This window comes from Cetorhinus maximus, chromosome 23 (genome assembly GCF_964194155.1).
Source record: "Cetorhinus maximus chromosome 23, sCetMax3.hap1.1, whole genome shotgun sequence".
NCBI classification, from domain to species: domain Eukaryota; kingdom Metazoa; phylum Chordata; class Chondrichthyes; order Lamniformes; family Cetorhinidae; genus Cetorhinus; species Cetorhinus maximus.
The window spans coordinates 13132783-13160088 of NC_135901.1; the positions used below are offsets into that span (position 1 = coordinate 13132783).

Sequence of the window (27306 nt, forward strand, 5' to 3'; positions counted from 1 at the left end):
CTCAGCTGCACAGGGTGGGGAGGAAAAAGAGGGGAAGAGCAATAGTGATAGGAGACTCAATAGTAAGGGGAACAGACAGGCGTTTCTGCGGCCGTAGACGTGACTCCAGGATGGTATGTTGCCTCCCTGGTGCCAGGGTCAAGGATGTCACTGAATGGCTGCAGGGCATTCTAAAGGGGGAGGGCAAACAGAAAGAGATCGTGGTATATATTGGTACCAACGACAAAGGTAGAAAGAGGGATGAGGTCCTGCAAGAAGAATTTAGGGAGCTAGGAAGCAGATTAAAAAATAGGACCTCAAACAGGCCTCAACTATTTACTTCTGGTGCCACACGCTAGTGAGTATAGAAATAGGAGGTCAGTCCAGATGAATGCGTGGCTGGAGAGATGGTGCAGGAGGGAGGGCTTTAGATTTATGGGACATTGGGACCGTTTCTGGGGGTGGTGGGGCCTGTACAAGGCGAACGGATTGCACCTGTACCGGAATGGGACCAACATCCTTGCGGGGAGGTTTGCTAATGCTGTTGGGGAGGGTTTAACTAACTTGGCAAGGGTATGGGATCCTGAGAGGAGGTTCAGCAGGGGAAGATGCACAGCTAAAATTAGAAGAGAGAGCAAGTGAGTCTGGAAGGCATAGAAATTATAGGCCAGTTAAGGGAGTTTGGCAAGGTTGGATGGTATTTATTTTAATGCAAGGACGATGAATAAGGCAGCTGAGTTGAGGGCACACATTAATACATGGAAGTATGATGTCATTGCTGTCACAGAGACAAAGTTGAAGGAGGGGCAGGATTGTCAGCTCAATATTCCAGGATATAGGGTCTTCAGGCGAGATAGGGAAGGAGGTAAAAGTGGAGGGGTTATCGCAATATTGATCAAGGAATCAATTACAGCAGTAAGGGGGGGATGACATCTTAGAAAGCTCTTCAAATGAAGCCACATGGGTAGAACTTAAAAACAAAAAAGGAGCAATCACATTGCTGGGAATGTACTATTGGCCCCCAACCAATCAGAGAGAAATAAAAGAGCAGATATGTAGGCAAATTTCAGAGAAGTGTAAAAATAATAGGGTAGTAATAGTGGGGGATTTCAACTTCCCCAACATTAACTGGGTTAGTCATAGAGTGATAGGTTTAGAGGGAGCAGAATTCTTTAAATGCATCCAGGAGACATTCTTAAGCCAGTATGTAGAAGGTCCAACAATGCAGGGGGCGGTCCAGGACTTAATTTTAGGGAATGAAGCCGGGCAAGTGGTAGAGGTATCAATGGGGGAGCATTTTGCAGATAGTGATCATCACTCCGTTACATTCAAGGTTGTCATGGAAAAGGACAAGAATGGGCCAGAAATCAGAGTTCTAAATTGGGAGAAGGCCAATTTTAATATGATCAGATATGGTTTGGCCAGAGTGGACTGGGAGCAGCTACTTGTAGGTAAATCTGCGTCAGATCAGTGGGACTCATTCAAGAAGGAAATAGGGAGAGTACAGGGCCAACATATTCCAGGAAAGATAAAGGATGGGGCCAACAAATCCAGGGAACCCTGGATGTCAACGGATATAGAGGATTAGACAAAGAGAAAAAGGGAGGCTTATGGCAGATACCAAGGGGCTCAAAACAGTGGAAGCCCTGGAGGAGTATAGAATGTGTAGGGGGAAATTTGCAAAGCAAATTAGGAGAGCAAAAAGGGGGCATGAATAAACATTTGCAGGTAAAATAACGGAAAATCCAAAGTTATTTTACAAGTGCATTAAGAGTTAGAGGATAACTGGGAAAGAGTAGGGCCCATTAAGGACCATAGTGGTAATTTGTGTGTGGAGCCGGAAGACGAAGGTAGGGTTCTAAACGAATACTTTGTGTTGGTGTTCACAAGTGAGAGGGACAACATCAGTATGGAAATCAGGCAGAAGGATTCTGATATAATTAAGAAATTAGCATAGAAAGGGAGGAGGTTCTAAGTGATCTGGCAGACTTAGAAGTAGATAAATCTCCAAGCCCGGGTGAAATGTATCCCAGGCTGTTGAGTGAGGCAAAAGAGGTGATAGCAGGGGCGCTGGCAATAATTTTCAACATCTCTCTGGCCACAGGAGAAGTGCCAGATGACTGGGGGACAGCCAATGTGGTACCATTATTCAAGAAGGGAAGAAGGGATAAACCAGGGGACTACAGGCCAGTCAGTCTAACCTCAGTGGTGGGGAAACAATTGGAAGAAATTCTGAGGGACAGAATGAGTCTAGATTTGGAGAGGCAGGGATTAATCAAGGACAGTCAGCTTGGTTTTTTTAAGGGGAGGTCACGTCTGACCAATTTGATTGAACTTTTCGAAGAGGTGACCAGGTGTGTAGATGAGGACAATGCATTTTATGTAGTCTACTTGGACTTCGACAAGGCTTTCGATAAGGTCCCGCATGGGAGCCTGAGAACAAAAGTAAGAGCCCATGGGGCCCAAGGCAATTTGGCAAATTGGATCCAGAATTGGCTGAGTGGCAGGAAGCAGAGAGTGATGGTCGAAGGGTGTTTTTGTGACTGGATGCCTGTGTCCAGTGGGGTTCCACAGGGATCGGTGTTGGGTCCCTTGCTGTTTGTGGTACATATAAATGATTTAGACTCGAATGTAGGAGGGTTGATCAGTAAGTTTGCAGATGACACAAAAATTGGCGGGGTGATAAATAGTGAGGAGAATAGCCTCAGATTACAGGAGGATATAGACGGGCTGGTCAGATGGGTTGATCAGTGGCAAATGGAATTTAATCCGGATAAGTGTGAGGTGATGCACTTGGGCAGGACAAACAAGGCACGGGAATACACGATGAATGGTAGGACCCTGGAGAGTACCGAGGATCAGAGGGACATCGATGTGCATGTCCACCGGTCCCTTAAGGTAGCAGGACAGGTAGAAGAGGTGGTTAAGAAAGCATATGGGATACTTGCCTTTATTAGCCGAATATAAGAGCAGGGAGGTTATGATGGAACTGTACAAAATGCTGGTTAGAAGTTCTGTTGAAGGGTCGTGAGTACTCGAAACGTTGACTCTTTTCTTCTCCACCGATGCTGCCAGACCTGCTGAGTTTTTCCAGGTAATTCTGTTTTTGTTTTGGATAGACTGGTGTTATTTTTCCTGGAGCAGAGGAGATTGAGGGGGGACATGATTGAGCTGTATAAAATTATGAGGGGCATAGATAGGGTAGACAGGAAGGAATTTTTCCCATTGATGGAGGGATCAATAACCAGGGGGTGTAGATTTAAGGTAAGGGGCAGGAGGTTTAGAGGGGATGTGAGGAAGAATTTTTTCACCCAGAGGGTGGTGGGAATCTGGAACTCACTGCCTGAAACTCATAACATTGAAGAAGTATTTGGATGTGCACTTGCGATGCCATGGCGTACCAGAGCTGGCCTAGTGCTGGAAAATGGGATTAGAATAGTTAGGTACTTGTTTGACTGGCGCAGGCTCGATGGGTCGAAGGGCCTTTTTCTGCGCTGTGGACCTCTCCGACTCTATGAGTTCCTGTAAGTCAACAATTTACCCCCAGAATTAGAAAAGGAAGAGAAAGTGTTTTACTCACAGATGTTGGACACAGAAGGAGGTTGCAGGCTCTGTGAAGCTCAATCTGCAGTGACACAAAGCCAGCGCTCTGATTGGCTGGAGGATCAAAGGCCTTCCGGTCCTCCAACTTTTTCCATTGGTCAACACCACCACATGGAAGACAAGGGCGGGCCTTCCTCCGCACATGCGCAGCTTCCCCGCTGCCTTGGACTTGCGCATTCCTGGACCGCCCGCCCGCGCGGCGGATAGCTCAGTTTCCGCAGCGCGGGCGGTTGTGGGAGATTCGACCGCCATTACCCATCCGGAGCCCAGTCGCCAAACTCCTGAGACTGGGATGAAAGGTGGGCGTGGGGACGCAGTGACAACACCCTAACACAAAGTAAATGTGGCATTGATTGCGACGCCCCCTTAGCAAAGCGGTTTGTTAATTTCAGGAATAAAGATTTAGACACCTGGGTGACATATTGGGGAGGGCAAGAGGTGAGTATGAAACTGAGCCTATTAGGGGAAGCGAAATGGGAAAAAGCAGGAGGAGGGATAGTAGGATGAATTGGGTTTGCAAACAATCGGGTGGAGGGAGTGTGTGGGAGACAGAGATTTATAGTTTGAGAGGGAGAAGGATATTTTTGACAAGTAGAATTGTTAGTTCTGGTTTTCTGTCCGGAACTTACAGTGATTACTTTTGTTTACTCCCTTTACAGGTATTAGGGAGGAGGATTTTGGACATTAAACTCAAAACAATTAGCATGTCAAGATCTGACAGTCATTCAATTCATCTGGATCTGAATATTATCAGTCTAGGAAGAAACATGTTTGTCTCTTCCATCTGAGGGCAAATATTTCAAACACCAGTGTGAATAGAAAAGCAGCAAGACTTGTGCATCCAAGTATTCCAATGTATTTGCAGCGACCAGGAGGATCAGGGAGCAGGAGGTTCAGGAAGCAGGGGTGGTGGTAGGCAGGAGGTAACTGAATTAAAAAGTTACATTTTTCATTCAAAATAAAATAAGTTGAAAAATATAAAAGCGATTTAATTTACCAATGTAGGAATTTAGCAATATAGAAATTGCAACTTATAGGGTATAATGTTTCAATATTTGTTTTTTTCCTGATAAGGAAATTCCCACAGAACCTAACTACAGTTTTAACATTGATTCCAATGGGAACCAATTATCCACTTAAAGTCGTTTGAGTTAAAGTTGTGATTTTCAGGAACACAACCACAACTTTAAATAAATACATGTGTATTTATTATTAAGTACAATATATGATTTTGTTTTAGTTACATGCATTGCTCTGTATCATAACATCATGTAGTAAGCAATGATAATTTAGTTAAGTAGTCAATTGGCTCTCACGTTGCAGGTTTTTTGTTGAAGAGACCCTTGCTTGAAAAATAGTGAAGATCACTGGTGTAGAGGGTAGCACATTAGCATGGATCGAGGATTAGTTAGCTAACAGGGAACAGAGACTGAGCATAAATGGGTCTTTTTCAGATTGGCAAGATATCACGAGTGGAGTTCCACAGGGATCAGTGCTGGGCCCTCAGCCATTTACAACCTACGTTAATGATTTTGATAAGGGGACGGATGGTGTGGTTGCTAAATTTGATGACACAAAGATAGGTAGGAATGTAAGCTGTGAAGAGGACATAAGGAGGCTACAAAATTATATACATAGGTAAGGTGAATGGGCAAAGATCTGGCAAATAGAGTATAATGTAATGAAATGTGAGGGTGTACATTTTAGCAGGAAGAATAAAAAAGAAGCATATTATCTAAATGATGAGAGATTGCAGAGCTTTGAGGTGCAGAGGGATCTGGGTGTCCTAGTGCATGAATCACAAAAGGCTAGTATGCAGGTTCAGCAAGTAATTAGGAAAGCTAATAGAATGTTATCATTTATTGTGAGGGGAATTGAATATAAAAGTAGGGAGGTTATGCCTCAGTATACAGGGCATTGGTGAGACCACATTTGGAGTATTGTGTACAATACTGGTCTCCTTATTTAAAGAGAAATTAAATGTGTTGGAAGCAGCTCAGAGAAATCTCTTCCTGAAAAGGCAATGGATGCAGAGTCTTTGAATATTTTTAAGGCAGAGGTGGATAGATTCTTGGTAAGCAAGGGGGTGATAGGCTATCCAGAGTAGGTGGGATGCAGATTTGATGTTACTATCAGATCAGCCAGAACCTCATTAAATGGTGGAGCAGACTCGAGAGGCTGAATGGCCTACTCCTGCTCCTTATGTTCGTAAGATTTACTAGGTAATACCTGGAATGGACGGTTTGTCTTATTAGGAAAGGTTGGACAGGTTAAGGCGTGTACCTGCTGGAGTTTAGAAGAGTAAGAGGCACCTTGATTGAAACATATAAGATCCTGAGGGCTCTTGACAGGGTGGAGTTGGAGAGGATGTTTCCTCTTGAGGGAGAATCCAGAACTAGAGGTCACTGTTTTGAAATAAGGGGTCACCCATTTAAGACAGAGATGAGGAGAAAATTTTTTCTCTGAGGGTTGTGAGTCTTTGGAACTCTCTTCCTCTGAAGGCGGTGGAAGCAGAGTCTTTGAATATTTTTAAGGCAGAGTTAGATAGATTTTTGATAAGCAAAGGGGTGAAAGGTTATCGGGGGTAGGCGGGAATGTGGAGTTGAGGTTACTATCAGGTCAGCCATGATCTTATTGAATGGCAGAGAAGGTTCGAGGGGCCGAGTGGCCTACTCCTGCTCCTAATTCTTATGAAAGATATTTACCATGTAAATAATATCCTTGATTGTGCATCCCAATAACCTCCATTAAACCAATTCCCCTTTAATATTCCTGATCAACCGAGTGCAGAAACCTGGAATATGCAATGAAGAGGCTTTGTTCCATCAATCACTGCAGTGTTTACACAGGAGGCACAGTTGATCGAAATCCAGGGAAATGCAGTCACCAGGGTCTCGGAGAGATTCCACTGGTACAGAAACTAAAGAACAGATATTTCTTATATCAGCTTTTAGTGGAAATACCACAGAAGGACGATTCAAACTCCTCATTGACCCAACAAGAAGTTATAACTTTCTTGTTCAGACAACATTGTGGTGCTGATGCTGGAGTGTATTAATATTCAGTGAGGCACTGAGAGTCAAAACCTGATGGTTCCTGTAAAATATCTCCTGTACATTACGAGCAGACAATCTCCACCTCAGCCTCTAATCTCTTAAGCAGGTTGACTCCTTCATGAGCTATAGTTCCACAGGCACCATCCATTCTGCAGGGAAAAGGTTATTCGGGCTCTTCTGAAACCAGCTGATGTCATGCTGCTATTGATATCTCTACATAATGCTGTGACTTTTTACTCGATCATGGGATGTGGGCTTCGCTGGCTAGGGCAGCATTTATTGCCCATCCCTAATTACCCTTGAGAAGGTGGTGGTGAGCTTCCTTCTTGAACTGCTGCAGTCCCCGGGTGTAGGTACACCCACAGTGCTGTTAGGAAGGGAGTTCCAGGATTTTGACCCAGCGACAGTGAAAGAATGGCGATATATTACCAAGTCAGGATGGTGAGTGGCATGGAGGGGAACTTCCAGGTGGTGGTGTTCCCATGTGTCTGCTGCCCTTATCCTTCCAGATGGTAGCGGTCATTGGTTTGGAAGGTGCTGCCTAAGCAGGCTTGGTGAGTTCCTGCAGTGCATCCTGCAATAATGCTAACTTTAGCCCCTGACTGTTAAGTAGGAATGTTTAAATCAAATTAAAAGCATCCCTGAGTATTGGAAGCAGGCTTTAGTCATTTCAGTTGCAGACAGTGATTCACTGTGGGTAGCTCTGATGATAATGAACAGCCCTTTTAATGGGACCCTCCGGCACTGCTACAAGCACAATAGGAGCTATTTCCCTTCACTCCACCCACCTCCCAGACTGAAACTGAAGGGACAACATTGTGTTTAATTACTGTCCTGTTCCCTGTTCCGTTCACTGCTGCCTGCTCTGATGTCATGAATTAGACAATAAAGGAGCTTTCAGCAGATTGGATGAATAAGAGAACAAAGGACCTCATTGGATACCACCTGCTGATTCTGTCAAGAATGAACCAATAGGCAGAGACATCGGATTTAACTCAACATTAACCCGCTCTTCACGAAAACAATTTTGGGTTCAGCCCATTCTGTTCAAATCCGGCATCAACTTTCAGTAATCATGTCTTCATCTGGATGTCACGTTTCTGTTATATAATTGTCCCAGCAGTTAACAGGGTCCTGTGAACTCCTCCATCTGCAATTATAATGGAGACATTAACTGATTTATTTTCATTGGTTTTATCTTAAATTAGAATATGTCTGTCTTAAAATGATAGACTCAAGACTGTCACACAAACATGTTCAATATTCAGAGTTTAGTAACCAGTCATTTCCAAACTGGAAACTTAAACCTGCCATTTCACTTTAAGTCAGGAACAGATCACAGTTTTACACCAATCTCTGATTTGACAACACGTTTCCAGCATTCACCATTGTTCTTCCTGACTCTAAACCCAGTTGTAAAGGAGCCTTCTGTTCCGTGTCTAGGAGCTCTGAACCATGGAAGACAGTGGCTGGGACGCATTTCTTACACATCTCAGGATTCACCCACATGGGGACTTTGGTCTTTCGCATCTCTCTTCACTGACACCAAAGTGCTGTTTGTCCCTCTGAGTGTTACCCTGACGGACTGCGTCCAGGCTGAAGTTCTGTTCCAGCCACGTGATCCTCCCTGCAGATTGTCCTTTCTGAGCTCCAGCCAGGTGATATTAAACACTCAGGTGGGAAAGACAAAAATCTACAACAATATATTTAAAACAAAGCTGATTTATTTGACATTTATCCAGAATATTAAACTCCAGCACATGTCAGAAATGTGATGGAATACTCCCCACTTGCCTGGATGAGTGCAGCTCCCACAACACTCAGGAAGCTTTATACCATCCAGGACAAAGCAGCTGGCTTGATTGGCACACCTTCCACAAACACTCACTTCCTCCACCACCGACGCACAGTAGCAGTAGTGTGTAAAATCTACAAGATGTACTGCAAGAACACATGAAGCCTCCTTAGACAGCACTTTTCAAACCCACGACCGCTACCATCTAAAAGAACAAGGAGAGCCGACACATGGGAACACCACCATCTGGAAGTTCCCCTCAAAGCCACTCACCATCCTGACTTGGTAATATATCGCCATTCCTTCACTGTTGCTGGGTCAAAATCCTGGAACTCCCTTCCTAACAGCACTGTGAGTGTACCTACACCACCTGGACTGCAGCAGTTCAAGGCGGCAGCTGCTCACCATCCTTCTCAAGGGCAATTAGGGAAGGGCAAGAAATGCTGGCCCAGCCAGCAATGCCTGCATCTCATGAACAAATACTTTTAAAATGGCCAATTATAGGGGCATAAACATGAGAAATAAACCCCAAATGCCAGAACGTACATGGTTCAGTTCTGGATGTGATTAACAGCAGCAATAACAGTGGAATCCGACCTCCTCAATCATTTGTGAGAATCTGGAGAGGAGAAAAGAATAAGCAGGAGGTTGGACACTGAATCTGGAACAAAACGCAGAAAGGGAGAGGAGTGTGTGGGACAGAGATTTATAGATTTGAGGGAAATAAAGGGGAAAATATTCCATAGAAACTAGGATTATCTGTTCTGAATTTCCATCCTGTGCTTACAATGATAACTTCTGTAAACTCCTTTTACAGGGGTTTAGAATGGGAGGAGTTCCAGCCAAGAAAGTCATCACAAACACCATGTCGAGATCTGACAATCACTCAATTCATCAGGACCTGAGTATCATCGGCCTTTAAATGTGGAAGGAGAAATGTTTCTCTGCTCTGTGGGGAAAGATTTCAAACACCACTGTCACCTGAAAAGCATTGAGAAGCACACAACCGAGTGAGAGTGTTCCAGTGCCCTGACTGTGGAAAGAGCTTTCACCAGTTACAAAGCCTGAAAAAAGATCATATCATTCACAGTGAAGAGAAACCGTACACGTGTTCTGTGTGTAGATGATATTTTAACTTATCATCCAACAGAAAGAGACACGAGGACTTCCAAATCCTGGAGAAACTGTGGAAATGTGGGATCTGTGGGAAGGGATTCAATTACCCATCTGAATTGGATATTCATCAATACAGTAACATTGGAGAGAAGTGTTCACCTGTTCCGAGTGTGGGAAGGGATTCATTCAGTCAGCCCACCTTTTGACACACTGAATCCAGACCTCTCAAATGTTTTGAATGTGAGCAGTGATTTAAAAATCAAAAGAATCTGCTGAGATACCAGTGCATTCACACTGGGAGAGGCCGTTCACCTGCTGTGTGTGGGGAGAGGGATTCACTAATTCATTCAACTTGCTGAAACACCAGTGAGTCCACACTGGGGAGAGACCTTTTAAATGCTCTGTCTGCAGGAAATGCTTTAAAAGTTCTGAGGAATTGTCAGGTCATCAACGTGTTCACAGTGAGGAGAGACCGTTCATGTGCTCTCACTGTGGGACTCAGTTCAGGCGATCATCTCATCTCACTGAACACCAGCATATTCACACTGGGGAGAGGTTGTTCACCTGCTCTGAGAGTGGCAAGGGATTCGCTTCTTCATCCAACCTGCTGAGACACCAGCTTATTCACTCTGATATGGAACTTGTTAACGTCTGTCAGGAGAAAGTTAAATATAGCATTGATCTCACGAGACAAAAACAGAGTTACAGTGGAAAGAATACATTCATCTACTCTGAATTAGGAAGGAATTCACTTGGTCACAACACCTGCAGACACATGAACACACACTGGGGAGGCCTTTTACCTGCTGTTTGTGGGTAGGGATTCATTCAGACATCCCCCCTTCTGAAGCATATTCACAAGTGACTGCACAGGTTGGATTGTGCTGTTATCACTGTCATTAATCACACCAGGTCTGAACTTGAGGGTTAGCCCTGGGGTGTCTGAGAATTGTATCCCAGCCACTCTCTTCCAATGCTTCAGAGCTCCTAGACACGCAACAGAAGGCTCCTTTACAACTGGATTCAGAGTCAGGAAGAACAACGGTGAATGCTGGAAATGTCAAATCAGAAATTGGTGTAAAACTGTGATCTGTTCCTGACTGAAAGTGAAATGGCAGGTTTAAGTTTCCAATCTGAAAATGATTGTGATATTTATGGTGCGAGGATTTAAAATGTTTGTGTGACATTCCTGAGTTTACCAATGTAAGGCAATAACAAGAATTTGCCTTTCTGTGTGGAACCTTGAACCTCTCTTACCTTCCATTGACTTCAAAATAATGGAAACTGACTGTTGGAATCTGTCAGCATTTGAAAGATATTTACAAATGATTTGAGGGTTTCTTACAGTTGGGATCTTTCTCTGTTCTGTCCATGCAAGGTGTTAGATAACAGACTTTCTCCTGTGAATATCGAGCTGGAGTATTGGGTGGTGATGTGTTTCCTTGTTCATCTTGCTGATTCTAAATATTGAATCTTGTGGTTTCAGACACCAGATAATCAAGCTCACAATAATAGATTGTCTTTTCTTGTCTTTATTAACAGCACTTCAATCATACAGAGTAATTCCTTACATAGTTCCGGTTCTCAATGAAGTAATTATAAATGTCATCATTTATATACTTCAGAGCCTGTAATATAGGAATGATGTATTGGTCTGTAATTTGAATATAATTTTAATTCAATATTCCTTCTCTGAGTATCCCGTCCATCGCTTCCCTGTTACCTGCTGCATTTGTTTGTCTATTGTTATTACCACATGATTGTCACGTTTCCATGTTTTTAACTTGAGTTCTGAGGAAATGTATGAATTTTATGATGTAAGTTACACAGCAATTCAGCCTTTGGGCTGCAAATGCATTTCTTGAATAAAATTCCATGATACTAAAAAAAAATAGTTCTCCAATCTGCAGAACATTGATAATACAGTGGATTCAGAGCTCCCTTCTCCCCAACTGTGATCTAACAAGCTGCAGCTACACTGGAGATAACTATATTTAACTTGTTTACTACATTGTTGATCTGACCCTGCTCAAAGCATAACCATAAGGGTATCTATGCATTGTTCTGAGTGTAAGCACAAGGCTGTTCACTATCACACAGGGATACTGTTTCCTTGGTTCACATCTCTATACAAAGTCCAGCTCTTTACACATCCCCTTTCTACACAATTGCAGCAGACATGAGCAAGGATGTGAGGCTCATCGATATTCACCCACATTTCATAACAGCAAAGGTTCCACTGGGACAAAGGTCCAGTCATTTTCTATTACAGGCGAAATACAGAGCAGTATGGGAGCGCACAGAGTTTAACAGAGTCTCATCAGCCTGCAGGCTCCTGTTAAATACAGAGCGATACAGGAACACACTGACAGCCTAACAGAGTCTCGTCAGCCTGCAGGCTCCTGTAAAAATATATTTACTAAATGGATTTCAATTTAAACCAAGTTTACAGACTTGATACAAAAACAAAAATTGCTGGAAAACTTAGCAGGTCTGACAGCACCTGTGGAGGGAAAGACAGAGTTAATGTTTTGAGTCCGTATGACTTCTTCAGAACGGACTTTATAGACTTGATGCTCTATTCACACATCAAAGGTGAGAGAGATGCTGTGGGACACACGTAAGTCCAGGAGCTGAAAGTGATTCACAGGCTGGGTTTTGTGTTCAGTGATCCTGGGTGTGTTACCGGTACCTTACCTGGATCTCAAGGCTAGGAGAGACACTCTGGAAGGTATGAGGAGCAGGGACTTGTCCCTAAGAGTAACTGAAGTTTTGAGAACTGAAATGATCTAGAGTTAGAAAGGAGAAAAGGCCCCAAAAATGAAGCAATTGGCAACAGGACATTCATTAATCTCCTTTTATATTGGAGAAATATGGAACACAACACTCTATGCATTTCCACGAAATCAGATTATCTCACATTCATCCAGAATATTAATAAGCTCTATAATAGGGTTGGAGTTTAACATCAGCAATAACAAACAAACACAGCTCACCACCACCTTCTTGAGGGCAACTAGGGATGGACAATAGATGCTGGCCCAGCCAGCGAAGTCCACATTCTGTGAATGAATTTTTAAACAATGATTAACAGCAGAATCCCACCCCTGTAATCACATGTGAATTTGCTGTCACCTCGCCAGGTGTTGTGACTGAGGGAATCCCTTCCCACACACAGAGCAGGTGAACAGCCTCTACCCACCATGAGTGCGTTGGTGCATCTGCATCTCACTCATCCTTCTCACATTCACAATATTTAAAAGGTCATTTATTGGTGTGAACACGTTGATGTGAAGTGAGGGTGCTTAACCGAGTGAATCCCTTTCCACACATAGAGCAAATGAATGGCGTCTCTCCAGTGTGAACTCGCTGGTGCCTCAGCAAGGTGGATGACTGAATGAATCCATTCCCACACATGGAGCAGGTGAATGGCCTTTTTCCAATGTGAGTCTGCTGGTGCCTCATCAGGGTGGATGACTGAGTGAATCCTTTCCCAAACACGGAGCAGATGTATGGCCTTTCTCCAGTGTGTGTGTGTTGGTGTTGCATCAGGTGGTTTCTGCTTTTAAAGCTCTTCTCACAGTCAGAACATTTTAAAGGTCTCTTGTTGGAGTGAGCGCGCTGATGCGACAGCAGGTGTTGTGACTGAATGAAACCTTTTCCGCACACAGAGCAGGTGAACGGCCTCTCCCCAGTGTGACTGCGCCTATGAATTTCGAGATGGGATGGGTAATTGAATCCTTTCCCACAGTCCTCACATTTCCACAGTTTCTCCATGGTGTGGGTGCCCTTGTGTCTCTCCAGGTTGGATGATCATTTGAAGTCTCATCTGCATGCAGGTCATGTGTGTGGTTTCGCCCCACTGTGAATGGTGAGATGTTTTTTCAGCTGTGCAACTGGTTAAAGCTCTTGCCAAGGTCAATGCACTGGAACACTCTCACTGTGTGTGACTTGGTGGTTTTCCAGTCATTCTGATGGTTGAAATCTTTTCCAACAGACAACAAATATTTCACCTTCCAAACTCAAAGGCCAATGATACTCAAGTCCTGATGAACAGAGTGACTCTTAAATTTTGATTTGAAGCTTGGTTTTAGTTCCCTGTCTGTAATTCCTCCCTTTCTAATGCACCTTTACAAAAGTCATTGCTGTGAGCACGGGATACCCTGTAAAAGGAGATTGCCAAAGTCATCACTATCAGCCCAGGATAGAAATTCAAAACACACAATTCTAGTTTCTATGGCACATTTTTTTCTTCTCTTGTTCCCCCAAATTCGTAAATCCCCGTCCCACACACTCTCCCTCCTCCCTGGGCTGAAATCCAAACCCATCTCACCATCTCCACCATTTCTTTCCTCCACTCCCAGTTTTCTCCCTCCCTCTCCTCTGCCTGGGTTCAGTTCTCCAGCTCCTGTCTGCAGACTGACAATAACATTAATGAGTCTTATTGGGGGTTTGGGGCCTCCAGCGGGTGTTTCTGAATCCTCCCCGCCCACCTCCCAGGGTTTCCTTCCTTCCCACAGATCAGATCCTCATTGATTTGAGCCCAAAGTGTAACCTCTTATTTATTGTCCCCCCCTCCCCCATCCTCTGATGTGAACCATCCTCCACTCGCTGACCCAGGATGGCGGCCGTTAACCTGGGCCTGTTCCCGGGAGGGAGAAGCCCCGCAGCTGCAAACCAGGAGCTGACAATTATTCCTCAGGGTTTGCAGATCCACAAAGTGTTTCCAAATCCTCCCCGTCCAGCCGCCGGCTCCATCGCTCCCTCCCCCCCGGGCCTGTCACCGCGGGGTAAACACGGGGCCTGGGGCCTACCCCAGAAGTTGATCCAGTTCCGAGTCCAGCCGCGGTTTCCATTCCTACCCTGTGCTCACAATCTCCTCCCGCCTCCCGAACCGTCCGCTCCTCCTCACTGTCACCATGACTGACACTGAGCATGCTCAGAGCGCACACCCACACTGCACCTGCGCACTGGACTCCTACAATCATTGATAGGGGACTTTGCACAGTGCGGGGCATTCTGGGTAAATAATCCGCCATTGAATTGGCAACTCATGTTTCAATGTGTCGGCTTCCCAATCGAGTTCGGGACCCGGGCGCGACACACAAAATATATACTTAAAGTGTGTAGATACCCAAATGTCTGGACCTTCCTCCCTGATGCAATCTGTGCAATTCTCCCCCACCTCCAAATGAAATTTCATATTGGAAAAATGTCGAAGGTTGAAATTCACAAAGATCAGTGCTGGTACAAACTCGTGGAAACAACCTGCTGAGTTTCCATCACTTTTTTAAAAAATTTCCGATCTCCAGTATCCACAGTGTTTTGCTTTTGTTTCACTGCTGGTACCTCTGTAAAGAAATATAAGCTGAAAAGCTCAGATGGGGTAGATGGAATGGAATGTGTCTTTTTTGAAATATAAACACCAGCAGATTAGTTGAACAGAATGCACTGTTTCTGGACTCCATATTCTCCGTAATTCAATGTGATCTCCTATTTGCTCCTGATCACCATGTTGCACATCCACCACTTGTACTGCACATGCTCAGAGAACAACCTGAGTAATCGCACTGGGCTCCTGTAGTCATTGATGGGGCACATTCTGGCACATGGAAAACTATGGATTGTAACAGTGTCAGTTAAAGTCCAATTAGTGAAAAAAATTTTATCACCACATCGAGACTGGACCTGTTTCTGTAATGTTATTCCAAGGGATAGCCATTAATTAATGCTCGAGTCCATACAGGAGGTGATTTAATACTTGGGGCCACAAAAGCCCCCATCCCTACCATAAACTCTGTTCCTCATCACCGACTCCAGCCCCCTCCCTTACCACAGTCTGAGGTTGAAGCAGACTAATAGCAACCTTAGTTTCCTATTTGAGCCTGAGCTGAGGGCTAAGCTACTGACAACGTGTCTTCTCCATCACTAAGATCACCTCCTTCCACCTCTGTAATATCGGTTGTCCCCATCCTGCTGAAGCCCATTTCCTGCTGAAATCCTCGTCCATGCCTTTGTTGCCTCCAGATTCGACTATCCAATGCTCTCGTGGCTGGTGTCCCATCTTCCACCCTCCATAAAGGAATGCTCATTCAAAACTCTTCTGTGGACAGCAGTTTAGTGGGAATAGGGTCAATAGAACAGAAGGTGGGTCTCATGGACAAGATGAGTTCTTGAGAGGATAAGGGGGGATCGGAGAGAAACTAAAGAAAGATGAGTTCAGAGCTAGAGCCGGGCAGATCTTTAGAGGAAGTTGGGCCCGATGGTCAAGTGGAAAGGAGGGAAGCAGCAGAGGCAGCTGGTCAGATTGTCTCAACCTTAGAGACAAGGAAACCTGTGAGCTCCTCACACTTTCTGTTTGAAGTGAGTGTGGAGGAGACAGTGGAGAGGGAAAGCCTTTCAAAAGGAACTAATTTGTGTTAGAGATATTAAAGTGACTCGTCACACTGTGTGTTTAACATAAAGCTGATTTATTTTACTTTTACCTAGAATATTAACACCTATTACTGGACTAGGTTTTATTAACATTTGCAGAAACAGATCCCAATGCTATTTTCATTTTGAGACAAGTGAGGGGGAAATATTGGGGAGGTCAATGCAACACGAAGATTGTATTCATTGATCTGGAGAAGGCTTATGACCAGGTGCCCAGGGAGGAAGTCTGGAGATGTGTTAGAATTCATGAAGTCCCTGAGAAGTATGTATGACTATTACAGGACATGACCAAGGAGTTCCAGACAAGAGTAAGAAGCTGTGTGGGAGAGAGTGAGTTTTTCAAAATCAAAGTTGGATTGCACCAAGGATCGACACGGAATCCCTTCCTCTTCCTGATTCGCATGTTGTAACTGTGAGAGGGAGTGAAATTTACAGATGACACTGAGCTATGATGAGAACATGACTGAGTATCTGGGGAACTGGAGAAAAGCGCAGGTATGAAGATTAGTTTTTTTTTATTCTTTCATGAAATGCGGAGTCACTGATAAGACCAGCATTTGTTGCCCATCCCTAACTGCCCTTGAACTGACTGACTTGTTAGGCCATTGCTGGGGGCAGTTAAGAGTCGACTACATTGCTGTGGGTCTGGAGTTACGTGTAGGCCAGACTGGATGAGGACGGCCGATTTCGTTCCCTAAAAGGAAGAAAATCCTTCCTTCACTAGTGAACCAAAGACCCAATTCATGGACTGTCGGTTTGAGCCTAGGGAAGAGAATCAGAGTGAAGGTGAAGAGCTTAGGGGTGAATACTTGGAGAATGTGAGTAGCTTCAAGTACCTGGGGCCAGCGATGGCAGAAGATGGAAGTATGGAAATTAAGAAACAGATTAGCTTTGGTTGGAGTAATTGGAAGAAGTGCAGTGCAATGTGATGTGATCGAAAAGTGTCACTGAAATTGAAAAGGAAGAATCTACAGGACAGTTGTGAGACCGGCCTTGTTATACATAGCAGAAACTTGGGTAATATCAAGAAGAGAGGAACAATGACTGGATACAATGAGATACAGGTGCTGAGATGGATGTGTGGAGTGACAAGAAAGGACAAGATCAGGAACCAGTATATCAGGGGGTCAGTGAAGATTGTGGAAACATCGAAGAAAGTAGCTGAGAAGAGATTGAAATGGTCTGGTCATCCATTGTGGAGAGAAAGAGGAAATGTGGTGAGGTGAGTGATGGACATGGGACTGTCAGGAAGAAGGAGAAGAGGAAGGTCTAAGGGCCAGATGGAAAGATGTGGTGGCCAGAGACAGAAATGCAGTGGGATTGGAAAAGGAATGTGTGAGTGACAGGGGATGGAGAAGGTGATCAAGCAGCATTGTGGTGACCCCAAGTAAAATGGGAGGAAGATGAAGTTGTAAAAAACAGATCCTAATGAACATGGTTCAGTCCTGGGTGTGGTTAACAGCAAAATCAAATCACGGGAGTTACTCATGAACTTGCTGGTGTTTAAGCAGGTTGGATGACCGAGTGAATCTCTTCCCACAGTCCAAGCAGGTGAACAGTCTCTCCCCAGTGTGAATTAGCTGGTGTACAGTGAGGTTAGATGATGTCTTGAACTCAGACCCACAGTGAGAGCACCTGAACGGTCTTTCATCGGTGTGAACACGTTGATGGGATATCAGTGCCCCAGAACTTTTAAAGCACTTCCCACAGTCTTGGCATTGAAAAGGTCTCTCATCAGTGTGAACTCGTTGGTGTATCATCAAGTCGGGTGACCGAGTGAAGCCATCTCCACACTCTGAGCAGGTGAATGGTCTCTCCCCAGTGTGAGTGAGTTTATGTAAATGCAGGTTGCCGGACTGAGTGAATCCCTTCCCACATATGGAGCAGGTGAACGGTCTTTCTTCAGTGTGAACTCGCTGGTGTCTCAGCAGGTGGGATGACTGAGTGAATCTCTTCCCACAGTCAAAGCAGATGAATGGTCTCTCCCCAGTGTGAACTCGCTGGTGATTCAGCAAGATAGATGAATGGGTAAATCCCTTCCCACAATCCCAACATTTCCATGGCTTCTCCCCGTTGTGATTGCATTTGTGTTTCGAGAGGCCAGATGTTCGGCTGATGCCTCGTCCACACACAGAACACGTATACGGTTTCTCCTCATTGTGAACGGTGCTTTTTCCTTCCATGTTCAAAATCTAATGATATTCAGGTTACGGTAAATTGGGTGACTCTGTCAGATTCTGATGTGATGTTTGGTTTCACTTTCACGGCTGCAAATCCTCTCCTCCTAAAAACCTGTCAAATTGATTTAAACCAGAAAAAAAGCAGTGAGAGAGAACCCACAAAAACACAAAGGCACCAGAAAAGTGACCATGACCAAGAGGGAGAGAGAGAAAGAGTGAGAGAAAGAGAACGAACTGCCTTCTTAAACTGCTACTGTCCATGTGATGTAGGTACACCCACAGTGCTGTTAGGGAGGGAGTGCCAGGATTTTGACCCGGCGACAGTAAAGGAACAGTGATACATTTTCAAGTCAGAATGCTGAGTGGCTTGAAGGGGAACTTCCAGGTGGTGGTATTTCCATGCATTTGCTGTACTTGTCTTTTTAGATGGTAGCGGTCGTGGGTTTGGAAGATGCTAAGCGTCTTGGTGAGTTCCTGCAGTGAATCTTGTAGATAGAATACACTGCTGTCACTGTGCATCAGTATTGGAAGGAGTGAGTGTTTGTAGATGGGGTGTCATCAAGCGGGCTGCTTTGTCCTGGATGGCATCAAGCTTCTTGAGTGTTGTTGGAGCTGCACTCATCCAGGAAAATAGGGAGTATTCCATCACAATCTTGACTTGTGCCTTGTAGATGGTGGGCAAGCTTTGGGGATTCAGGAAGTGAGTTACTCCTCACATGATTCCTAACCTCTGACCTGCTCTTGTAGCCACAGTATTTATATGGCTAATCCAATTCAGTTTCTGGTCAATAGTAACCCCCAGGATTTAAATGGTGGGGGTTTCCGCAATGGTAATGCCATTGAATGTCAAGGGCTAATGGAGAGATTCTATCTTGTTGAAGAGGGTCATTGCCTGGCACTTGCATGGCGCGAGTGTTTCTTGCCACTTTTCAGCCCAAGCCTGGATATTGTCCAGGTCAGCAGCATTTGGACATGGACTGCTTCAGTATCTGAGGAGTCACAAATGGTGCTGAACATTGTGCAATCATCAGCGAACATCCCCACTTCTCACCTTATGTTGGAAGGAAGGTCATTGGTGAAGCAGCTGAAGATGGTTGGGCCAAGGACACTACCCTGAGGAACTCCTGGAGTGATGCCCTGGAGTTGAGATAACTGACCTCCACCAACCACAACCATCTTCCTTTGTGCTAGGTATGACTCCAACCAGCAGAGAGTTTTCCCCCTGATTCACATTGACTTCAATTTTGCTAGAGCTCCTTGATGCTTCAGTAAATCAGTTGCTGCCTTGATATCAAGGGCAGTCACTCTCACCGCACCTCTGGAGTTGCTGGAGCTATGTTAAAGGTGCTTTATAAATACAACAAATTGTTGTTGACTTGGACCTATATCACCATTCCTTCATCACTGCTGTATGAAAATCCTGTAACTCCTTATCTAACTGCATTGTAGGAGCAACTTCACCACACGGACTGCAGCGGTTCAGGAAAGTCAAACATCATCTTCTCCACAGCTAACTGGGAATAGGTAATAAACACTGCTGGTCTTGTTAGTGATGCCCAAATCCCAAGAATAAATTTTAAAAACATGCACATGTCAAATAGATCAAAAGCATCAAAAGAAATCCTTGTTCCTAAAACAGTTACATTGCCTGGACAGTGTCTGTTTATTAACCTGTTCTCACCTAGTATCTACCTCCCTCGACAATTTCACATCGGATATTGCTGGGCCCAACTGGGTTCCAAAGTCCTCAGGGTTAAACCAAGCAGCTTCTCCTCCATCTCCACTCCAGCTCAAACTGATACAATAAAGGCTTTCAAAGGGAATTGAATAAGCACCTAGAGAGGGAAAATTGCTGGGCTATGAGGAAAGGGGAGGAGGGTGGGAATAGCTGATTTGTTCTTGAGAGCGCCAGCATGGGAATGATGAGCTAAATGGCCTCTGTCTGTATTATAATCATTCTATGACTGCATAAAAAAGACCTATACTGGGGGCCACGGACCAACCTCTACAACCAACACCCACCCTGATGCAAATAAGTTTTTAATTGGTCCATCTCTGTTTCTCGATTCAGTTCAGAGAGAAACACCTGCAACAAAAAAAAGCAAAATACTGCAGTTGCTGGAAATCTGATATAAAAAGAGCAAGCGCTGGAAATACTCAGCAGGTCAGATAGTAACTGTGGAGAGAGAAAGAGAGTTAACATTTCAGGATGTGCAGAATCAATTCCAGAGAATAAAAATGGAGCATAATTTGATGGTCAACATGAGCTCATGAGCAAAAGAAAAACGATCTTTAGTGCAGGAAAAACAATTCCTGACCATTGGAAGATAAAGCTGGTAAATCAGTATTGGATAGCCAGGGGATGAGTAACGGTGGAAACCTCATTTAGACACATTTGGAAGAAATAACAGTAATATACCAAACATGGTTAAAATACATCCAATATTAGAGGCAGAGGAAGTTAGACAATGGCAGAGAGGTGGTCAGGGAAGGCAGAGTGAAACAGAGTAATGGATAGACATGGATTCAGAACCACAGTAAAGGAGCCACACCAGCCCCAGAGCCATGGAACCAGAGCACAGCACTAAAAATTCTAAATGGTAGATGAATGTTCAATAATACTCACCTCTGAAACAATTTCACTGTTTTCAAAATTTTAATCTGCTGGAGCCTGCAGTTGAAAAGATAGCAGAAGCACTGGAGTTAGAGAAAAATCTCATAATTTTCAAATCTTCTAACTCCCTGTAACAGAGATTACAAAAGCAATAAATGTCAGTTCAGGATATAGGTTTAGAAGAGACAAATATTTCTCTTGGTTTCAGTTTGCTGTGTGTAAATCCTCTCATTCTAACCCCCTGTTAAAGAGATTTCCAAAATCCATCACCGTCTGTCCAGGATAGAAATTCACAACATTCTCTCCACCTGCTGCCTGTCCCAGGATTACTTAAGCACTAGTTAAACCACACCTAGAATATTGTGAACTATTTTGGTCCCCTTATCTCAGGAAAGATATAGTGGCATTGGAGGCAGTCCAGAGAATGTTCACGAGGTTGATCCCAGGTATGGAGGGATTTTCTTATATGGAGAGGTTGAGTAAGTTGGGCCTGTAATCATTGGATTTTGGAAGAATGAGAAGTGACCTTATTGAAACATATAAGATTCTTAGGGGGTTTGACATGCTGAGATGCTCTCCCCTTGTAGGAGAGTCCAGGACCAGATGGCATAATCTCAGAGTAAGGGGTCGCCCATTTAAAACAGAGATGAGGAGAAATTTATTCTCTAAGAGGGTAGTCAATCTGTGGAACTCTTTATCACAGAGGGCTGTAGATTCTGGGTCGCTAAGTATATTGAAGGCTTAGATTTTCAATCAGTAAGGGAATCAAGGGTTATGGGGAAAAGGCAGGAAAGTGGAATTGAGGATTGTCAGATCAGCCACGATCTCATTGAATGGCCTACTTCTGCTCCTACGTTTTATGGGACATATGTGCATTGGAAGCAGTTCAGAGAAGGTTCACTCGGCTGATTCCTGGGATTAGGGAGTTTATTTTCGATGCAAACGTTAAGCAGTTTGAATTTATACTCATTGGGGATTAGAAGAATGAGGTGATCTTATTTAAACCTGTAATATTCAGGGGTCTTGACAGGATAGATCAGGGAGGATGTTTCCACTCAATGAGGATTCTAGAATTAATGGGCCAGTTTAAAAATAAGGGGTCTCTCCTCTCAGGCTGAGATGAGGAGGAACTTCTTCTCTCAGAGGGTTGCTAATCTTTGGAATTTTCTTCCCCAGAGAGCAATGAAGGCTGGCTCATTGTATATATTCAAAGTTGAGTTAGATAGATTTTTAATCTACAAGGGAGTTATCGGGGGCAGGCAGCAAAGTGGAGTTAAGGTCACAATCAGATTAGCCATGTTCTTATTGAATAGCAGAGCAGGCTCGGTGGCCCACTCCTATTTCTGATGTTCTTAGGGTGGCCGCGCAAACGCCCTGCAGCACCTTGACCCTCTAAAGATGGTGGCAATTAACTCGGGCCTGTCACCAGCTCTTGTGCGCAGAGAGAATGAAATCGATGAGTCAATTATTTTTTTTCTCCTGGTCACGGGGACCCTAAAGCCCCGCCCCGCCCCGCCCCTCTGTTGCATCACCAACACAGCCGCGCATGCGCTCCGTTCCTCGGTGGCCATTAAACTGGGCCTCTTCCCGGGAAAAAGCCCCAGAGCTGTAAACGCAGGACCCGCAGAGTTTTATTCAGGCCTTGCGGCCTACACCAGATCTTTATGAAGCCTCCTCTTCCTCCCCATCCCGACTCCCGGCTCCATCCCTCCCTCCACCTCATCGACTCTCACCCGCTGCAAAAAGCGTCTCCCGTAATTACAAGGCTCTGACCAAAGTGACACTGCGCATGCTCTGGACACAGTCCAATATTGCTCCTGCGCACTGGGCTCCTGTAGAGGGAATAGGGCACTTTCACATTCGCAGGGGATGTTGGGTAACAACAGCGCCATTGATACTCCAGACAGAAGAGAAAATCATTCTGTTACCAATTGAGATAAATTGATTTAAAAATCACATAAATTCTTGTCAATGCTGTGTTTCATTTCTCAAAGTGATTCAAACCGCTGCTCTCCTGTGTTTTAAAAACTTTTCTGACTCTATCTCCTCCTCTGAAGGTGTTGATTCGGGCTGGCTGCAATCCCACAGTAGCTGCTTCCTCTCTCTTGATCTCGCTATCCCCGATACTGAATATTCACAGTTTTATAGAATGATACAACACAGATGGAAACCATTAGGCCCATCATGCCTGTGCTGACTCTTTGGAAGATCTAAACAATTAATTCCTCAGACCTGTTGGCACTGTCAGAACAATGTATATCTGCTGTAGAGATGGAAGCGGTGAATGGAAAAGTTGGCTACGTATCAGACACACTCACCACTGTGGAATGATCAATTGTCCAGTTTATTACGCAGAATTGAGTGTTCACTGGTTGGTTAAGCACACAGAGTATTTGGTGGTGTTAAATTCAAAAATTCTACACACCCCCATATACTGCAGTGACATTATTAGTTAAAGGCCAAGGCAAGGGAATATCCTTGGTGTGATAGAGTAAATGAATTGAGATACAAAGCAATGACATTAACATCATAAAACTGAAAAAATTACCAATTGGCTGGAATGTTGCAGTATGAAGGAACCCCACATACTTGTCAGGTGAAAGAGGCCATATACAATGGACCTATTAAAGCCACACCACTGTTAGGCTCCACTGGGGTTTATGTGGATGAGTCTTGGTTTTATGAACAGGGACCATATTAGACCGGTACTACATCTTTGATTCCCCATGACAGCCGTAGTATCCTTAGTAAATGCCCACCACAATACTTAGTCCAGAAATCTGAGGTTATTGTGATCAAAGCCCTTAAAACCGTCACTGATTGAATCAGCAACTATTCTGAAACCTCCTTGGGTTGTAACTCCTTCAGGGAAAACCCATTTCTCTGGCAAAAAAAAACATAACAGCAAGGAAACCACTCACCCACCACTCCAAACTCCGAATGATTTGGGATATTGCTGGTAAGTGTCCGGGGCAATTTGCTATTTGTAAGGCGAAGGTACACCAACAGCAGGAGTTAGTGAAGAGGGTAAAAACCAGGCAGACTGACTCACTAGGAAAGCTGTTGGGATGTGCTAGGGATCCACCCAAAACTCCATCATTGGCACCGATATGACAGACTCCAGTTAAACCTGATTTTAAAATTTGTCAGGATCCTGACCCTGATGTGACTATAGTCAAAGATGCCGTACACCATAGGAGACTTTACCTCATCCCTCAAAGCAAGTAAGGACTCGCTCATCCGACATGACGAGGTTTTTCTATTACATGGATGACTCTAATTTGACTTGAGTCACACCTCAATGGCTCAGAAAAGGATTCATTTTGTTTGTGGGTCAAATTGGGGACATGTTTCTCTTTTTCAAGTCATCGATATGTTATACAATTACTATTGGTGGCAGAGGATGCACCAGGTGCACCAGGATGTCCATCATAACCGGAACATGTGTCTCCTCTGTGTCCAAATCAATCCAGATCTTCAAAATTTAAGGTTCCGATGGACACATTCCACCTGAATGATGTTCCTAGGAAGCTTTGCAGATTGATTATACAGGTTCATTATGCACATAAAAGGAAGGGATTAGGATATCATGGTAATTATAGATACGTTTACTCGGTGGATTCAAGATTTCTTGGTATGTAATAATGATGAGTCACTACAGCCAATATCCCATGGGAATAGATCTTTACCAGATGGGGCTTTCTGAAAAGGATAGAGTGATATTGATTCTCATTTCACAGCAGAAGTAATGCAACAGCTCTGTCATCTTATGGGTATGTAACTACATTTCCACATCCTCTACCGCCCAAAGTCCGGTGGGATGCTCGAGAGCTTTAATCACTCTGGATAAACAACACTGAAAAAAGCTGTCATGGAGGGAGCCTATTCAACACCTGCAGGGAGAACAACCTCATCTGTTACATTATCTCCTAAATGGGAGATGAAGTAATGTTTAAAAAAAATTGTGAAAAGAGGTAGGGCTAGGAGGCTATTTGGGAAGATCCATATGATGTTCTGGATAATTGGGAGAATAAAATCTTATATTATTTAATTGGAAATGAGGAAGGGAAGCACAATATCCAAGTTACTATGGAGATCAGTGTAAACAGTACAAAATGAAAAGGTCAGATAACCACATGGGGAATAAACGCTTGTGTTTGATTTTACCCAACAGGGACTTGATGTGGATGGTCATCGTGCTGCTGGACTGTGTCCAGGTTGAAGCCCTATGCATTTCCCCCAGATTATCCTTTCTGAGCTCCAGCCAGATGATGCTAAACACTCAATTGAGAAAGACAAAAATCTACAACAATGTGTTTAAACCAAAGTTGATTTATTCCACATTCAAACAGAATATTAAACTCAAGCCCAGTGATGGGATTATTACCATCCGAGACAAACCCTGATTCTCACAAGGAACGTGGTTCAATCCTGCCTGAGATTAAAAGCAGATTCCAGCCTCCACAGTCAGTTGTGAACTCGCTGGTGAGTCAGCAGAGTGGATAACTGAGTAAATCGTATCCCACACATGAAGAAGATGAACAGACTTTCTTCGGTGTGAGAGTGTTGGTATGTCAGCAGATCATTTTTACTTTTGGTATTGAAATGTTGTCTTATCAGTGTGAATGCGCTGGTGTCTTCACAGATGAGGTGGAGTAATAAATCCCTTTTCGCACACAGAGCAGGTGAACGGCCTCTCTCTGGTGTGAACTTGCTGGTGTATCAGCAGATGGGGCGACTCAGAGAATCCCTTCCCAAACTCGGAGCAAGTGAAGGGCTTTTTTCAAGTGTGAACCAGCTGGTGTATCAATAGGTCGGATTAACAAGGAAATCCCTTCCCACAGTCGGAGCAGGTGAGTGGCCTCTCCCCGGTATGAACTCGTTGGTGTGTTAGCGGGTTGGACAATTGCCTGAACCCCTACCTGCACTGAGAGCAGTTGAGCGACCTGGAACAGGAGTGAATGTGTTGGTGCTTTTTCAGCCCACATGGATGTATAAAGATCTTCTCGCAGCCGGAACATTTGGACTCTCTCATCACTGCGAAGCTGCAGGTATCTCAACAGGGCAGAGAAATTAAAGAACCCCTTCCCACACTTGGAGCAGGTCAATGGCCTCTACCCAGTGTGTCTGAATCGATGAGTCTCCAGCTGAAATGAGTAATTAAATACCTCCCCCCAGTCCCCACATTTATCTGGTTTCTTCTCAGTGTGACTGTGCATGTGTCTCGACAGGCCAGATGAATGGTTCATCCCCGTTGTGAACAGTGTTTTTTCCTTCCACATTCAAAGGCTGATACTGTCCGATTTTGACTTGATATTTGTTTTGAGCTTTTTGTTTTGTTTTGTTTTGTTTTGAACCTTCCCTTCTAACACCCTGTAAAATGAATTTAAAACAGGGCAAAGGGAGTGAGGGAGAACGCACAAAAGCACAGATAGGTGATGAAACTGAACTGAATGAATTTTAGTCATTTGTGGAGCCAACACGAGGAAAAAGTGACCATGAAAACTGTTGGATTGTAAAACCTAACTGAGTCATTGATGTCCATCAGGGTAGGGAAGCTGCCACCCAATATTGACCTACAATAAGACTGTGGCCTCAACAGAAGCAGATAGACAGGTAGAAGGTTTCGGGCTGTGGCGTGGGAATGATACTGAAGGAGAGGGGTCTTATGCATTGACATGTCGACAAGAACTTAGACATGACCTCCTAAAACTGTGTCTTCCACCCACTTTAAAGACAATAACAGCAGGTGCATGTGGAAAACTTCATGTTCATTTCAAGTCACACACACCATCCTGACTTGGACTCTCTGTTTCTTCATCATTGCTGGGCGAAAATCCTGCAATCCCTTACCTAACAGCATTGTCAAAGTGCCTTCAGCACAAGGACTGCTGTGGACAAAGAAGGCCCAGAATCAATTTCGTGTGGAGCAGGTTGGATTTCACGGGATGTGGCCATTGCTGGCGAGGCCAGCATTTATTGCCCATCACTAATTGCCTTTGAGAAGGTGGTGGTGAGCCACCTTCTTGAGCTACTGCAGTCTATGTAGTGTAGGCACACCACACTGCTGCTGGAAAGGAGTTCCAGGATTTTGATCAGCTGATAGTGAAGGAACGGTGATATAGTTCCACGTCAAGATGGTGAGTGGCTTAGAGGGAAAATTGCAGGTGGTGGTGTTCCATGAGTCTGCTGGCCTTGTCCTTCTAGGTGATAAAAGTCGTGTGTTTGAAGGTGCTGTCGAACAAAACTTGGCGAGTTGCTGCAGTGCATCTCATAGATGATACACATTGTTGCCACTCTGCAATGGTGGTGGAGGGAGTGGATATTTAAGCTGGTCGGTGGAGTGTCAATCACGCAGGCTGCTTTGTCCTGGATGTTGCCAAGCTTCTCGAGTGTAACTGGAGCTGCACTCATCCGCTATATTTGCTGGCCTTGCTGGCAAAAGCCTACACACCAAGAATTAATTTGAAAAACTAAATGGAAATGAATTAAAAGCCTTTACTGAAATTATTGCTCTGAAGAGAATAC

General features: G+C 44.3%; 2 protein-coding genes across 4 annotated transcripts in view; both read right to left on the reverse strand.

The window, feature by feature from the left end:
- Nucleotides 1-27306, reverse strand: part of LOC144697817 (uncharacterized) — a 528726-nt gene that overhangs the window by 22425 nt on the left and 478995 nt on the right. Inside the window, exon 2 of the mRNA XM_078569801.1 lies at nt 12834-13378. Within this exon, the coding sequence (XP_078425927.1) occupies nt 12834-13326 (493 nt within the window). The 5' untranslated portion in view covers nt 13327-13378. The remainder of the gene's footprint in view (nt 1-12833; nt 13379-27306) is intronic.
- LOC144696897 (uncharacterized) overlaps nt 17433-27306 on the reverse strand; it is a 394826-nt gene continuing 384952 nt past the window's right edge. The window contains exons 1-3 of one of the 3 annotated variants that reach the window (XM_078568608.1): nt 22512-22545; nt 20791-20906; nt 17433-18276 (exon numbers count right to left, since the gene is read on the reverse strand). In XM_078568608.1, the coding sequence (XP_078424734.1) occupies nt 17466-18167 (702 nt within the window). In that variant the 5' untranslated portion in view covers nt 18168-18276; nt 20791-20906; nt 22512-22545 and the 3' untranslated portion in view covers nt 17433-17465. Of the gene's footprint in view, nt 18277-20790; nt 20907-22511; nt 22546-27306 lie in introns of those variants that run through there. The other 2 variants (XM_078568609.1, XM_078568611.1) reach the window with 2 other exon arrangements.